Source organism: Pezoporus flaviventris, unplaced genomic scaffold (assembly GCF_033815535.1).
Source record: "Pezoporus flaviventris isolate CSIRO_AGI_PZ_B2104156 unplaced genomic scaffold, CSIRO_AGI_Pfla_v1 ptg000023l, whole genome shotgun sequence".
In the NCBI taxonomy this organism is placed as follows: domain Eukaryota; kingdom Metazoa; phylum Chordata; class Aves; order Psittaciformes; family Psittacidae; genus Pezoporus; species Pezoporus flaviventris.
In genome coordinates, this window is record NW_026892571.1 from 8478273 (window position 1) to 8490442 (window position 12170).

The 12170-nt window shown below is 48.1% G+C and overlaps 1 protein-coding gene across 1 annotated transcript; it reads left to right on the forward strand.

Annotated features, from left to right (window-relative positions):
* Positions 1 to 1665: 1665 nt before the first annotated feature.
* On the forward strand, positions 1666 to 10534 carry C1QTNF2 (C1q and TNF related 2). Its single transcript, XM_061456589.1, has 3 exons — positions 1666 to 2004; positions 7238 to 7486; positions 8783 to 10534. The coding sequence occupies exons 2-3, from the start codon at positions 7246 to 7248 to the stop codon at positions 9394 to 9396; spliced, it is 855 nt and encodes a 284-aa protein (XP_061312573.1). The 5' UTR covers positions 1666 to 2004; positions 7238 to 7245; the 3' UTR covers positions 9397 to 10534.
* Positions 10535 to 12170: the final 1636 nt, after the last annotated feature.

Below are 12170 nucleotides of genomic sequence, written 5' to 3' on the forward strand. Positions count from 1 at the left end.
AAACCTTATAGAAACAGGCAAACAGCGAGAATTCATACCTGACTGATCACCAGAGCTGCTCCAGGGGACAACAGTTCTCAGAGCCTGTGCCTGGGGTGTCCCCATAAGTGCTCCCCCCAGTGCCAATGGGCAGTGGGCCTGGAGACAGCTCCCACAGGCACACCAGAGCTCTGCAGCCATATGGCAGCATTTCTGAAACAGCCTTTATCCCAGTGAGATTTAAGGTGATGATTGTGTGGGTTTGGGGAGGGGAGTTGTTCAATGGCACTGAACTGCTGTGGGACCATCCGCACAGCACAAAAACAGCCCTATGCTTCTTTGCCCAATGTTCCCACCCCTCCCAGGAGCAGCTGAACTGATGACAGCTCACAAACAAGCCGTATGTGTACTTCATTTTCACTTTATATCCATTCCCACCATGTTCTGACAGCAAGTGCAGACAAAAGCTTAAAAAACCCCACAACAACTCCGATAAGGATGAATTCTGGCAGAGTAAGGAATGATACTTCCAGCGTTCTCCCAGCCAGCTGATATCTGCACTGAGCAGAAAACACTCCCTGGCTGGAGAGCAGCAGGGCAGGATCTGGAGTGCTGCCACCAAGCACACATCCGTCCCAAGTCCTGCACATGATCCTGGCTGGGCAGAGCAGGATCCACACACCCACAACCAGCACTCACAGGCTGCAGCCAGGAGCACCAGTGCCCTGCTCTGTGTGGGTGATGATGGCCCCAGGGCTATGGCTGCCCTCCCAGCAGGATGACAGGTCCCTCATCACCTCTCATGCTGCCAGCCCAGGCACCCATCAGACCAGGCTGTACCTCTGCATCATCTCACAACTCCTGCCTAGGCTTTCCCCATCAGCCACTTCAAAAGACTAGTCTGATCCATATCAACGCCAGCAGCATCACAGAGCATCCTGCAAAGCTGGGAAGGAGGGAAGGGGTGGGCAGCAAACTCTTTACTCCCAGTTTGTCACTCTGCACCTCCCCAGGGAGGGAAGCACCATCAATTTTGAGAGTTGAAAGGCAAACCTTTCCAACCCATTTTAAAACACATTTAAACCCAAAATCTGGGTTAATGGGTTGGTATAAGCTGGGATATCAACACCGTGACTTGCTGCAGCAGAGAAACAAGGGGATGGGTATTTACTGCAACTCAACACTGTGTTAGCAGAGCTAAAGTTGCAGTCACCGTTTCTGGTTTTACTGCCTTACCTCAAGCAACTGCTAGGGGATTTGTAATTACTTTGCAAGCTTAAAACTAAATTCCAACCCTTTCCAAAGACAGAAGCATTCCTGCCACCCCTGTGGCAGTGTCTCCATGTTCTGTCTCGCACATCCACCTGTAGCAGTGCTGAGGGACTTTGCTCTCCAAATTCTCATTCAGAAAGATGCTGCTTCACAACCTCCTTCAATACAAGCCTGGAATGATCTGCCATTACCTGTTTGTCTAAATTGTTTTAGAAGCGAGTTTCCACCCTTAGGACAAGGTTTGCTCTCCTTGCTAATGCTTCAGGATCAAGCACCGGAGTTTCTCCCTACTTTGATGTGCATTATCCATCCTCTTATGAATTCTGCTCATGCTGGCAGCAGCTACAGCAGAGAGGGGCAGAATCAGTCAGAAATGATCCAGGGAACTCCTGAGCCTTTCACACAAGGAGAGAGAGAAAGGGAAAAGCTCCCCAAGCATCAAGAGCTTTCCAGCCATATGTGCGTAAAAATTTCTCCCTGTGCCACGTGACAGAGGAAGAGGCGCAGACCCATTACACAATAATAAAAATATGCCTTTGGCAACGTTGAGGCAGAACCTGGCGCTGCTGCAGGAAGCCCGCGACCCGCACAAAGAGGAGTGAAACCTTAAAGAACACAGACCCAGGTCAACAACGCAGACCCCTCGAAGGACGCCGCTGCGGCCGGACGGGCTCGGGCTCTGCAGCAAAACAGCTGCTTAAAGCCGAGTGGTTTCCAGCGCCTGTCAAGATCTCACTGAAGGGATCAGTCCTGGTGAGTAGATTCACTTTGCCTTTTGTTTCTTCCCCTCCCTCCTCTCAACCTTAACTTCGAAAACTGACCAAATAAGGTCTAGATCATTGAGCACGCAGGTTTCCAACCTGCACAGGAATGAATCCATAACGGCAACAGTTGCCACTTACAGAAGCACTCGAGGAAGAAAAGTTCCTCAGACTTTTGCTGGGAGCACCCACCCCGTACAGCCAAAACCACAGCCTCTCCCTTTGCCCTCATTCCAGTCAGAAGGTTCTGTAACGGGGCTTTAGCTCAGGATGAAAGGTTTGCACAGGCATCCCCAGCTGCCTAAAGCGTGGACGGTGATGCAGGTTCAGGCACAGAAGAGGCATCGCTCTCCTTCGTCTCCTTTGGCATTGCTCTGTGCAATAGCAGATAATAGCAGATAACAGATCAAACTCATATCTGGTATAACTACTGCACTGACTTGTATCAGAAATTAAATACACTCATTTCAGCTGCTGTAACCAGCAGCACACCTCATTTTATCTACATCAGCCCCATGGGCCCAAGAGCTCTTGTGCTTTTACCTCGGGGACACTGCAGGGCAACCACCAGAGCCAAGAATTAGGCTCACAGGGATAGTGATTACTTTGAAGACTAATTAGGACACCTTGAGGTATGCTGGGAAATTGTTAAGTAGGAAGATCATTGTTCCATTTAAGTGTCTTTAAGAGTACTGAAAGGAAACAGAGTAGAATGTCACAGTTACTTGTTTGCTGCTGGGTCCCCCCCTCTCAGGTTATCAGACTATCATCCTCCATTCCTCTGCACAGCAATCCCCTCACAGTCTCCTCTCCCCTTCTACACTTCTCCTCCCCATGGACAGGCACACACCATCACTGCATGGCACAGGTTGACTTCCCTGGCCAAAAATCACCACCCAGCCACTGTGCATACCTCCAAACCAGCCCACATCTGCAAACCCTCAGGGATTTTCCCTCTCACGGGAGTTCAGACCAGCTGACCTGTACGCACCAGAAAGTACAACAGATCCTTTGCACTTTCATCTCGTTCTTATAGGCAAAACTGTCACTTACAGACACACCTATTTGATGCATACACATCTATAGAATCGGCCTGGCTTCTAAACTGTGAAGTGGCTCAAGAAGCAAAACTGTAGCAGGGCTGGGATGAGGGTGGTCACACCGGGGCTTGCAGGAGCCATGTGGAACAGGGATGTCCTGGTAGCCAAAGCCATAGGGCAGATATGGCAAGAGATGTGCCCCTAGGTTCCCACCTGTGAGGCCCCTCAGCAGCAGCAAGCATTCCCCCAGGCTGCAGTGGCCATGAGAAGCAGGAGCTGCAGGTCAGGACTGCCTCAGGGCCCAAACATTTGCAGCAGTTTGGAGCCTCTCCTCTCTGGGTGAGGTTTGATCAGCTATGATCAGAACATGAGGTCTCAGCCAAGGCCTACCTACCAACTGGGAGCTCAAGGGGTCTTTCCTCCAAGACCCTCAGAGCAACTCACTGCTGCCTGTGACCATCACGTGCCCACCACGAGCTGCGTCACCTCATGAGCCCAAGGGCTGGGTCTTCTTCAGAGCAACCTAGAAAGCACTACTGCTGCTAAATACTTCAGAAGACAGTTTCAGAGTGACTCAATAGATATTTTTAAGTATTGGGAAGAAAAGCATTGAGATCTGATCTCACCGAGGGAGAGGCACTTCACACATGAAGGCCCAAGCTCACCATAAATGCACTTGACAACCTCAAGCAATTCCTAGTGCTGCTGCAGGCTCTGCTGGGGAGAAGCTGTAGCCCTAAGCCTGGCCAGCCATGCCTATGCTGCAGACACCAAAGCTAGAGCTTATGTGAAGCCAGTCCAGCCTTTTTTCCCCATACTGAAGTCTGCGCTCAGTACCAGCGTGCTTTGCCCCAGCGCTGAGGAGCTGAACACTCACATTTCAGCAGCAGTCCCTTTCCTACAGCCAACTCCCAGTCCCTGTGCTCAGACAACGCAGGGTCTGCTCTCCTCCCCTCCACCACCAGTCAGTGCTTGTGACCCCCTGGGCATAGCACACGCTCACACACAACAGGCACCAGTTCTAGTCAAAAAGCCTCCAAAGCCCTATTAACAAAGATATTAATTGTCATTAGAAAAGTAAGACCTCAGCTGAAAGCAGGCTGCATGGCCTCCAGTGCCAGGCCTGCCGCCCATGCTGCCAAGAGGAAAGATGCTGATCTGTTTCCAGTTTGCTTTTTGGAGCTCATCAGTCATTCTACATCGAGGAGCAATTTTCCTTTTAAGGTGGAACAGCATGAGGTTTGTTTTCTTTTGAAGAGATTTCTTTAAGAGGTTATTTATAGATCCTCTTGTGAATGTGACTGTACTTTGCATCCCACGCACTGCTGTGATGTGGGATGTAATGTTCTTGTGGAGCCGTTAATTAACATGGACTCGGGAGCTATGTCAGAGCACGGATCCAGGTAGTCCAATACTCCCCTTCCATCCAAGTACCGGTACTACTAACTTCCCAGCCTCGGGGCATTTTGTGTTTGCTGCTTTTATCCCATCAGGTCAATTAGCTGGGCTGTCTGAAGGTAGAAGTAGTACTTATGGTAAGAAGCATTACGAGAAGGAGCTGCCCTCCTGCCCTGTGCTCCCTCTTGCCTGTTCTTTCTCTCCATGAAGCAGTCCCAGCTTTTTTGCAGGTTATGCTCCACAATGACATTTTTCCTTGCCACAGCTTCTCAGCGTCATCCACCTCCAGACACCTCTCACTTCCACCCCATTTGAGGTGGTTACTGGGAAGCAGAGATGCAGCTTTCCTTTGGACCTCCCCAGTCCTCAGGCATTTTAACATTTTGTTTCCCTTTTCATAACCGTCCATATTCAATTGTCCACATTAATACTGGCTGGTGAGTTCTCTCTCACAAGGCCATTAAACTGACACTTTTCACCAGCACCAAGTAAACTGAGGTATAAGGAAAGCAAAATAGCACCGAAGAACAAAATGGCTTAACAGCCAAATCCAGCCTGGTGATCTGTTCTGCATTTCCTACTCCTCTGCATGTTCTTAATTATACATATTGCAGAACTGAGGGCTCCCACTCAGCATTAGTATGTAGCACACTGCTCACTGGATGTGGAGCATGTAATGTGCATTTCCACCCCCTTCAGGAGCCAGTAGAAGGATAAGAGCGCTAAGACCAACATGAAATTTATACAATACTTAAAGAATCTCATTTCCAGTGCAGGAGTTAAACATAACACCGCTGGGGAGATGCTAAAGCCTCACAGTATTTGACGTAATGCCAGGCAGGACCCTGCCTGACCAGAAGACCACCAACAGACTGAAAGGCAGGAATATCCCAGCTCATCTTCTGTTTCATCTCTGTTTAACTCCAAATTTGCTCCAGCACCAAAGCTTGAAGAAATGTGTGAAAGGCAGTTTCCTTGCTTCGCAATCATCGCTTATATTCTGTATTTCATTAGCAGGACTTCAGGAGGTCCCTTCCTACCCAAACCATTCTATGATTCCATGTGATAAGAAAGCCCATGCAAACTGATGATTCTTGTAAAATACTTAACCCTCTACTGTCAGAGGTAGCTGTAATAAGGGAAAAAACTTAAAGGAGTCTTGTCCATCAGAGTGCACACCTCTTCACCCTGGGGTAGGAGTTGCATCAAAGCAATACCTGGCTAATTCCTTCCAAAGAAAAGAAAATCCTCTGGCTTTAGCATGGTCTCTCCTAATCAAAAAGCTATTATGCAAACAGTGAACCAGCCACAGATTCGTATGGGACAGTTTTAGGCTTCGTACCTCATTTCTCCAAGGGATACTCCACCTACAGAAGCTGAAAGAAAGAAATTAGGCCAGGGGATGCCTTTCATCACCCCACCAGCTTGTTTCCATATTCATACAGCTGGAGAAGAGCCCAACTCCATCAGTCTATGGTCAGTACTCACCAGGGAGCACCAGCCCTGCTGGGAAGCTGGTGGCTGTGGCCATAACCTCCCTCACCAGCAAAGCAAGCGGAGGAGAAAATCCTCAGCCCAGGCATGGGGAGGCCTTCTGTTCTGAGGAGGGGATGGCAGGAGCACCTTTACCCATGGATAGTCAGAAACTGATACTGTATAGGGGAATGTCTTTTTTTTGTACTCCATCTGTAGCCATATGCAGAAACCTAATTCTATTTTAAACATTTCTAATACCCAGAGTTTCAGATGGGTCATGCATGAAGATGGGCCCTCATCAATCAGCCTGATTTTGAGCATCTTCTCTAAGCTGCTGATGCATCTTAGCAATATTTCAAGATGCAGTGGAGTTACTCAGGAGATGCACATGAAGCACAGCTATTTGCAAACCAACTCCATGCACAGACATCCAGAGGGACATTTTACTATATAATATCTGCTCTGCATCATTAGCTTCTTCATGGGAATAGCTTTATTCTAGAAATTATTTTCTATCACTATCTCCCCACCCAGGAGTGGAGTAAGACAAGCCCAGGAGGCTCAGCCCCCCACTGTGAATGAAGGTTCCTAAAAAGCCCTTGGCATTTGCTATACTTCAAGCCGTGGCTCAATTTACAGAGCCAGGAGACCAACACAGGCCAGTGTTTTAACAGTTACCTATCTTTCCAAGGTGAATGGTAGTAACAAAGAAAGATGGAGCTATTGCCGCCCCAGAGGCAGCTCAGCATGGTGACAAGTTGAAAACCCACCAGTGGGGCTGGTCACGGCTGCAGGGGCAGCTGCACCCCAAAACCAAGCCAGACTCGGTGGTTGATTCAGCTGCAGGTTGTGCAGTGCCGTGCAGATGAACTGTGGTGAAGAACAGAACATTTTATGCTACCTAAGAGGCTCAATGTGCACTGCCAGGCAAAACACAGTAAGGACTGCCTTGGCCCAAAGCCTCCACAAGCCTGTCTTCTAAATCATAGAATGGTTTGGGTTTAGAAGGGACGTTAAAGCTCATCCAGTTCCAACTCCCTGCCATGGGCAAGGACACCATCCACTAGACCAGGTAGCTCCAAGCCCCTTCCAGCCTGGCCTTGAACACTGCCAGGGATGGGGCTTAAATTCAGCCCTGCATCATGCTATGGATTTTGTGCTTGATAAGGAAACCCAGCTGCAGAGCAGGTCTCACTGAGGAGGTTTACACCAAATTATCTCCTATTTTCATGCAAGTCCTGGTGGAGGGGACACCTCCATACCCACGTGTGCTGGATAACACAACAGCCACATCCCATCTCCTTTTTACAGGCTGCGCCATGATCTCTGCTGTCCTCCTCCTGTGGACTGTGCCTTGTGTGGCAAACCACATCGTGGGGGGCTTTGCCAAGGGAGCTCTGCAGGAAGGTACCCAGCTGGCGTGCAGCCTGCCCGGCCCCCCTGGGCCACCCGGCCCCCCTGGTGCACCCGGGGCTCCAGGGACAGTCGGCAGGATGGGATTCCCAGGCAAGGATGGCAAGGACGGCAAGGATGGGGATAAAGGCGAGCACGGAGATGAAGGTAATAGAAAAGCACTTCTTAACACAAGGGTAACATGTAAAAGCAATACTGCAACAGCCCAGTTAACAGCAACACATCACCCCAAATCTGAGCCCCAGCACAGACAACATCTCATAGGAAACTTCTAGAAATTTCCACTCTCCCCCCTCCAACATCTCACACTTGTCAGCTCCTGCCTGGGGGGTTCAGACTTGCATTATTTGCTGAGAGCATCTTAATTGCCGTATGCAATTCCTATTGGCTTCATTTTGTTATGAAGTGACATTTTCCCTGATATATGCTCACTAGACAAGACAAAGTGGTGGTCTCTGACTCCTGCTCTCAAGTAGAACAAAGTCAGGTGAAAAAAATCAAGCACTTGCTGCCCAGAGCACTCTAGCTGGGTGACAGGCACTGCTCTGACCATGCTGAATCTAAATCAAAGCAAACAATCACCCTTATTTAAGCCAACAACCCTTTAAATCCAGCCTTACAGTCAGCAAGCATCAGGATCAGCTGTGGTGAGAACACAGTGATTTCCCATTGCCACACTAGAGTGCACTCCTGATTCAGCATAGCATCAGCATGCCAAAGCTGCACCTTATTCTCTTCTCCCACCCCCAAAACTGGGAATCTGTAGAACAGGTTTCCACCCACAGCTGCATTTAACTCGTCTTGCTGCAGCAGCAGCTAAAAAGATAGGGTTTAAAGCCCTGTAATTTGTCTTATATCAGGCCACACAACAATCAGCAGTTTCAGCATCACTGTGACAGCACAACTGGCTTCCCATCTCAAGGCAGTCCCTGCACTGTATGTCCTCTGGTTCATCCTCCAGATATGCCAGGCTTTTTACTACACCTAGATGCTTTGTTGGTTTATTTTTTAACACCAGATTAATGTTAAATGTAAAAATTAAAAAAAAAAAATTAAAATAAAAGAGACAGGAGATGAAAGTATCCCATCTGCTCAAAGCTGGGTTCCAAAAGCTTCATAAACCTGTCCCACTCATGAAAAACCATTTAAAGCTTGTTCTTGGCTAGCTCTATAATTAATCTCCCTTTTTGCAAGTGAGCCATATAACTGAGCCAGCCTTTTGGTCCCCAAGGACAGGCTGTCCTGCTCCCAAGTCCCACTGTTATCATGCCAACTACCTACCTAACAGTCCTGACAGATGCCTCCCAGGTGGTATTTCATTGGGATTCTCACTAGCAGGGTTTTCCTCCTAAATGAAAATACACAGTTGAAATGACACAACACCTTTCCACTTGCCATATCGAGTCTTTCACTGAAAGATTTATAAGGCTATTTATCTTCTAGGTCCACAAGGCAGGACAGGAAACCCCGGCAAACCAGGCCCAAAGGGGAAAGCAGGAGCTATTGGCAAAGCAGGCCCACGAGGGCCCAAGGGTTTAAAGGGTAATCCTGGAAAAAATGGGGCCCCTGGGAAAAAAGGGCCCAAAGGGAACAAGGGTGAGACTGGACTGCCAGGACCCTGTACTTGTAATGCCAACAAAGCCAAGTCTGCCTTCTCTGTGGCAGTCTCCAAGAGCTACCCAAGGGAAAGGCTGCCCATCAAATTTGACAGGATCCTGATGAACGAGGGAGGACATTACAATGCTTCCACTGGGAAATTTGTATGCAGCATCCCAGGTATTTACTACTTCACTTATGATATCACTTTGGCCAACAAACATTTGGCCATTGGCTTGGTCCACAACGGGCAGTACCGGATTAAGACTTTTGATGCAAACACTGGGAACCATGATGTTGCCTCCGGATCAACCATCCTTTCTTTGAAACAGGAGGATGAGGTATGGCTGCAGATATTTTACTCAGAACAAAATGGGCTCTTTTATGATCCTTACTGGACAGACAGCTTATTTACTGGCTTCCTGATATATCCTGATCAAGATTATCTCAATGAAATATGAGAAACTAACCTGTGGGAAAAAAAAAAACAAACCAGGAAATGCATGAGACCTCAGTCCAGCAAAGTGTAGCCTGTACATGGACATGAGTGGAATTATCATACAATTCCACATTTTTGGTGCTAGCAACCTGTATTGGCTATTCAGATATTCACTTGATGGCATCAACTGCTCCATAGGGTAACAGGACCAGCACAACTCGCCTTTCAGCAGCCTCATGGATCTCTCAGTCTCGAAGCCACCCAGTGTGTTTTCTCAGATTTCAGCCTCCATGTACCAGCACTGGAGTCCTGCATCTGGTTATTCTGCAACATGCCATGGACATGTAACTCACATACTGGTGCTGAATGCTTTATTATATTATTGTTATAAAACCTGGAAACCAACAACCATTTCCTGAAGGCTGTGCTCAGAAGTGCCACTGATGTTAGAGACTGTATCACTGCACCTCCTCCCCCTACACCCTATAATAGTAATAAACCCTTTTAATACAGAGTTACACTTTACCAGCTACTTAAGAGTCAGGAAGTCGTCAGCTGAAGTTATAAAAGTAAGAGTAGCTCTCAGCCTCATCAAAGCAGCACTGATAAGCGAAGGCATCTGGTCTAAATAGGAAATGACACAAAAAAGCTCTCATTTTTAAGGTTAAAGGTAAGACTCCCCCTAAGACACAAGCTGCTGCACTGGGCATCACTGCTGCTTCTCAGATTTCAGCCTCCATATACCAACACTGAAGTCCTGTGTCTGGTTTCAGACAGTCTTTGATAAGCCGCAATCAGAATCTAAACTGGACCATGCAAGTCAGCTACCCATGGGCTTCTGAGCCACAGTGGATTATGGACTTTACAGATCAATTCTACTTTTACAAGTGAAAATATCTGCATGACTTTTGTGGACTACAGTAACTGTAGTTGCATTTAACTGTAACCGTGTTGTAGCTTACAAAAATCTTTTCAAGTACATTTTATAAAATAAAGCTGAACAAAAGTACTGCTGGAATACTCTTGATGTTCATTAAAGTGGCTTCCCAGAAGGTATTTCAAAACTGTGTTACAGATTCCACAGACACTGTTGGGTTTAGGGATGGATTTTGTAGGTATCAGAGCAATGGGAATATTCCTCTCTCCAGCCCAGCAAGCTGGGGAATGCATAGCGTTTTCTGCTCTCTGTGTCAGAAACCTGCAAAGTGGAAGAATAGGATCTGTGCATTCCCCTAAAGCTGCTAACCCAGATGGCAAATGTCCTTTCCCTGACAGTGGTTGCTCAGATAATTTATTTCTCTTTCCAAAGTGCTCTCATTTCAGGCTTTCCTGGGCTGCATCTGCAGGCAGCTTCCCAAAGGCAGCAGCAGTTCAACAACTGTGTTTCTCTTTCATGCCAAGCCCCTCACTCCCACCTTGTCAGTCCAGCGAGGGCAAGACCCACTTTTTAGCTGGACTGAGGCGCACACAGGTTTCTGCCCAAACACAGGTCCCTCAGCAGCTGTACAATGCTAGGAGCAGCTCAAGGGAGGTGGTGGGACACGCAGGAGAATGTCGCATCTCTACAGCACCACCCAGTTGTGGTGCACCCAAAGGGGAAATGACATAGTACAGCTTTAATTAGTCACTGCTGCCAAAATACAGATCTTGCTTCTCTCCTCATTCTTCCCCCTTGATTCACTGCATTATCCATTCCCTGAAGTATTTTTGGGGGGAAGTAGGGGTGGGTTTTATTATTATTGTTTGGGTTTTTATTTGTGTTTGAGTTAGTTCTCTATTGATTTTGAGCTGAACCCCCTTGGCACCAGGCAGATACCAGGGCTGGAAGAGCACCACAGGGGATAAGGCTGAGAAGAGGAGGGTGGAGAAGAAGCAGCAGTGAGCAATTAGATCAGCTCAGCCAGTCAGTCTTCCCTTATCTGCAGGGAAGGCCCCAGCAGGGAGCCTCTTCCTCCCAGTGTCAGCCTTCTCAGAGAGACACAAGCTGGTTTCCCCAGATGAGAAGCAAGAGACATTACTAACTGTCTGGCAGTGTCCTTTTTATTCTAGTGAAAAGGAAAACCTGTAAATGAGTCTTTGAACTCTGGTATATGAAAATACAAGTTATAAAGAAGCACAGCTCCCTGCTAGGAGCTCAGTGCCATCACACTTGCTTTCGGTGTGGGCCCTGCCAGGTCCTTCCACGGGAGCAGCACAGGCTGCTGGCCCCAGCCTCCTCCTGTCCCCCTGGGAACTGCCCCAGCCACCCTCTGGGTCACAGTGCTGCCCTCTGTGCTGCACAGCTCAAACCTCAGCCCCAGGCACCTGCTGCCTCCAAGCAATGGGAAACCCAAACTAACAAATTAAAGCAGGCAAGAGGGAGTGGAACAGCTTCTACAGATTGTTTAACCTCCATGGGGCTGAACACATTTACAGATACATCATGAGTATTTCTGTGAAAGAGGCATGAACATTCGATGTGATACATGTGGGTTCTTGCACAGATTGCTCTGGAAACGATGGATTTCATCTTACAATGCCATAAGAGCAACTTGAATGCTGAACAAAATGTCTCCACTCGGCCCAATCCTGTAAGAAGATTCATCTCAAGCAGCTCCCTTCATCCTGCCTCACCCAGGAGAGAAGGGAGGGATGGGTAGCTGGCAGGCTACAGTGTGCCTGGGTCACTACATGGTCAATCACTGAAATATTTAAGGGAGAGGGAATCCCACACAAAACTCAAAGTGACTGGCTCAGACTTGGGAGGATTTTAAAGCACCACATTCCGGCTTGCCTCTGCACCTTCAGGCTGCATTC